The sequence below is a fragment of the Populus trichocarpa genome, chromosome 11, assembly GCF_000002775.5.
Source record: "Populus trichocarpa isolate Nisqually-1 chromosome 11, P.trichocarpa_v4.1, whole genome shotgun sequence".
Lineage (NCBI taxonomy): Eukaryota > Viridiplantae > Streptophyta > Magnoliopsida > Malpighiales > Salicaceae > Populus > Populus trichocarpa.
Window position 1 is genome coordinate 12,171,628 of NC_037295.2, and position 4,283 is coordinate 12,175,910.

Genomic DNA, 4,283 nt, shown 5'->3' on the forward strand with positions numbered 1-4,283 from the left:
AATTTAAAATATATATTTTTTAATTTTTTCAAAAATATTTTTAAAAATAAAAAAAACAAACGGAACACGAGACAAAACAGTTTAAGGGTGCCAACAAGTTAACTGTACAGATTGCCTCTATGTAGCGCACCATTTCTCCCAATTACGCTGTTTGCCAGCTCAGTACCCGTTCCGTTATCAACTCTCTTGCCACGTCGTTGATGACGATAGAGTAACGGCACCATTAACATTGCCGTTATTATTACAAATAAACAGTTGATACCCTTCATGATAGAATACAGACAGGCCCATTTAAAGTCCATTTCACACTGTCTCTCTCTCCAAAAGGCACACTCTGTCTATCTCTCTCTCTCTGTTAATCGATTCCCTGCTTCACCTGAAAGTCTCTCTCTAGAATTCATGTCGGTATGTAGTTTCTGTATAATAGTCTATATCCCTATATGCATACCGATTCTTGTGTGTGAGTATGTATTAAAGTTTCTATTTTTGTTCTTTTTTGTTTAATTGTACTTTTGATGGTTTTTTTTTTTTTTGATCTGTACCAGTTTTTTTTATGGTTTGGCTTTTGCTGCTGATTACAAATGTTCTTTTTTTTTTTACTTCATGAATTATGTTGATTTGATTTTGGTTTCTTATTTTGTGGGTTTTTTTACCACTGTTTAGGAAATGTTATTTAATGGTTAGAGCAGTCTTATTTTTTTTTTCCGTTAATTTTATATTTATGAATTTTAATTAATGAACTTTACATGTTATTTATGGACGAAGTAATTTCTATTTGGAAAATTATCTTTTTTTGCTTCTCTTTGATGATCCGTGTTAGTTATTAAGAGCTTGCTAGGAGCGCTTATAGATTTAGGAGCTGGAGAAGCTATTGGTATCTTACAACAAAAAAATGTTATGCAATTCTTTCATCACGGGGTGATTTTAGACCCTTTTGTGCTTGTGAGAATCAAGAAAATGTCATTTTGTAATGAAGAGAATTAATTGCCTCACTAACATGAACAAGCATATGATTGGGAAGCTGAAGCGAGTAGATCCTTGAAAGTGAAGTTGATGAGTTGAATATGTTAGCATAGCTTAAGAAAATACACCATTTTTATCTCATACATGCTAGTCTTTGCATTATGCTTTTCAGGACTTTAATGGCCTGTTTGAGCTCCATTTATTGGATCATAGATTTCTTAATCCTAGTTATATAGTGGTGTTGCCTCTGTTTATGGCTATGGGCATTAAGAATTATAAATGCTTGCTGTTAAGCTTCTACTACCCCTGCATATGTGATGGTACACTAGATCATATTCAATTCTGATTTAATGTTTGTGGTTTCCTCTGTATTAGATGGGATGTCTGCTTTAGGTTTTAATTTATTACTGTGTTTTCAGTTCTGGTTAATTATTTCTGTAGAACTAGAGCACATGGTTTGTATGAATTTTTTGGCTGTCTTTATTATTTGTTGAGCTCCTTTTTTTACTCAATTGGACCACAGTGAAAGTATGACGTTGCTGTACTGAATATCTGTTCTCATAATTCTAAATCTTTGTAGTTTTTGTTGTTAAATGAAAAATCACTGCTGCTCGATGTGTGGCTCTTCCCAGATTTATACAGCTCCCAGAATCTTGATGGCTGCTCTCTTCATTTCTTTCTTGTCTACAGGACACAGGTCGGCCACTGCCAAAATTTGGTGAATGGGATGTCAATGATCCTGCATCAGCTGAGGGATTCACTGTAATTTTTAACAAGGCAAGGGATGAGAAGAAGACAGGTGGCCAGCCGGAATCACCAGGAAAGGTTGTTGATTCTCATGTTAAGCCTGGATTAAATCCTGCCAAATCTCAGCCTGTAAGTTTTTTTTTTTCCCATCACATAATGCTTTTTTAGCAGGGAAGGCATGTGTCTTGCAAATGACACATACATGAGCCAGCCAAGATAGCATGATTTTTTTTTCCCCATCACATAATGCTTTTTTAGCAGGGAAGGCATGTGTCTTGCAAATGACACATACATGAGCCAGCCAAGATAGCATGATCTTTTCCCAGTAACATCTTGCTTGAATGGGCTATGTTTCTATGCTTGTGTGTATGTTAATTTTCAAGTGTGTGGGGTTTACTATTGATATCAACAACTTAAGAGACCCTGATCAATATGCAACAAAACAGAGGGAAAAAAAATTGATGTAGCCTATCATTGGATTGATTTTTGTTGAGTTTTCACCTGTGGCCAGTGATATTGTGGATATCATTTTGCATTATAAATAGAAGGATATCATTTAGCTTTTACAGAAGTTAGGGTGATTGGGGAAAGTTGCAGAGTTTATGGCCTTAAAAATGCTGGGGAAAGGATCAGATAGTCTAACCATGTCATCTGAGCAAGCGATTTCTGCTCAGAGATTTTGTGAGGATAGAACACGGAACTGTCTGGTCTGGTCTTCTTTTCCACATGGATGTGGCTATCTTCTAATCAATTGTAATTCATGGCACCATTGTGAAAGTCCATTTAGATGGGTGGAAATGGACTAATAATAAATATTGTGAGACATTATTTAGTTTTGCAGTTTAAGTTCCTTCTAAACAGCACAGAAATGTCACATCAAACTCATGGCCGGCTACAATCTTTTCTATCTCATAAATGCATGGGTGTTATGTTTTCCATTTTAACATGGATAATTTACTGATTTTCAGAAAAAATGGTTTTGCTGCATCCAAAGTCCGCATGTGGAGTCTTGACGATGTCATTCCAACATAAGGGCTTCAACCGAAGTGTATGTTTAACTATCTATGTCCCCACAATATATTTACTAAAGATGATAGGAGCTGTAGGATTGTTACTGCTGGATCTTTATTTTTTTTTGTGATGTAAAACTGAGTTATGGTGGGGGGGAATGAACAAATACACAATAATTGTATCTATCATGCACTGATATGTTTTCTTCTCCTTGCTTTCAATCATTTTGGTGAGTAAAGAAAAGCCACCAAGGTTGTGATTGATTAGTGTTTCATGGGGAAGAGACAAAAAGCAAACATGTTTGGTTAAAGAATGTTTTCAAGATAGTTTTGGAATGAATTGCTGAACTTTCAATACAAAAAGACATGCACTTTCTGTCTCTTAATAATAACTAAATACTTTTCAAGAAAACTGAATGATTTTAGATCTTGTTAGCTTGGCTCTAAATTAGTAGGAAATTCTTCAACGCCGCCTTGTTCTTAAACACCGGGACAACTTTGGTCATTCCTCATTTACAAAAGGAGTACACTCTAATGATGGCATTAGGGTTATATCTGCAGTACTGGTTAACTGGCCCCATAGCCAATTGTGGGGTTGCTTTTTATAAAAGGCAGTCTCATTTCCAAATGGCTGCAACTGGATGAAATCTGACTTCAATTGGCGCCCGATGGTGTAAATGCAAGAACAGTTTAAGACCCAAGTGAAAGCACCTGGCACCAGCATATTTTCTCTGAAGAGAAGGTCGAGTTTGAATCCCAGACAATTTGGAGAGAATAAGGAAGAAAGCACTTGCAGACCTAGCTCAAGGGCAAAGATTGCCTGAAAAACAGAAAAAACCATCTAAAAGCTATACATGTATAATTCCATTATCAAAAGAATTTCAAAGAGGCGGTGCCTACAGATGCTCTTTCCCCAAAGGAAAGTTTTAAAATCCTGCTCAACTTGCATTTTCCTACCACTCTGGAGCATGCCCAATCTAAACTCTGGGCATCCCAAGCTGTCGCTCGAACAGGCGGCGCAGCAGGTAAACTTGACGAGCACTAGCAACGACAAGTGCTGTGGATTCGAAGGCTGCCTTTTGAATTGCCCCCGGGTCATTGCATCATTTACTGCATCAACAACCATTGAAATTTGTTAGACAAAAAAAAAAAAAAAGATTATGGGATATATACACACACACACACACACACACACACACACACTCTCTTCTTCCTTTTTCATCCATTTTAACTTATTTAAACAAGAAATCAAATATAATTTGACTCTTTCTCCTTTGCATAAAACTTTGGCAGAACATGGTCTGTAATGGCTCTATATTTTGGTTTTCAAAATTTTCCTTCAATTTTCATTTCCCTCGCCCTAAGGTATTTTTATTAATATATTCAAGCATAAATTTTCTACCGAATTAAATAACTCAATTCGTATTTTTTCAAAATGTCCTAGGCTAATACTTACTATATATATAAGGCTAATTGGAAAAACTCCTCAACTTAAGTAGAAAAACAAATATCCTTCTTAACTAAAGATTTCTATGATTTTTATTCTAAATAATATGATTTTTT

The 4,283-nt window shown here is 35.7% G+C and overlaps 1 protein-coding gene across 1 annotated transcript; it reads left to right on the top strand.

Moving 5' to 3' along the window:
• Positions 1-263: 263 nt before the first annotated feature.
• Positions 264-3,083, top strand: LOC7471880 (protein NOI4). Its single transcript, XM_002316746.4, has 3 exons — positions 264-405; positions 1,654-1,839; positions 2,679-3,083. The coding sequence occupies exons 1-3, from the start codon at positions 268-270 to the stop codon at positions 2,721-2,723; spliced, it is 369 nt and encodes a 122-aa protein (XP_002316782.2). The 5' UTR covers positions 264-267; the 3' UTR covers positions 2,724-3,083.
• Positions 3,084-4,283: the final 1,200 nt, after the last annotated feature.

What these genes read in the sequence shown, in the direction of transcription:
- LOC7471880 (XM_002316746.4), top strand. Translation starts at nt 268, where the DNA reads ATGATAGAATACAGACAGGCCCATTTAAAGTCCATTTCACACTGTCTC. An exon ending in TCTCTCTAGAATTCATGTCG is followed by an intron (nt 406 to 1,653) that starts GTATGTAGTTTC and finishes TCTTGTCTACAG; the next exon opens with GACACAGGTCGGCCACTGCC. An exon ending in ATCCTGCCAAATCTCAGCCT is followed by an intron (nt 1,840 to 2,678) that starts GTAAGTTTTTTT and finishes ACTGATTTTCAG; the next exon opens with AAAAAATGGTTTTGCTGCAT.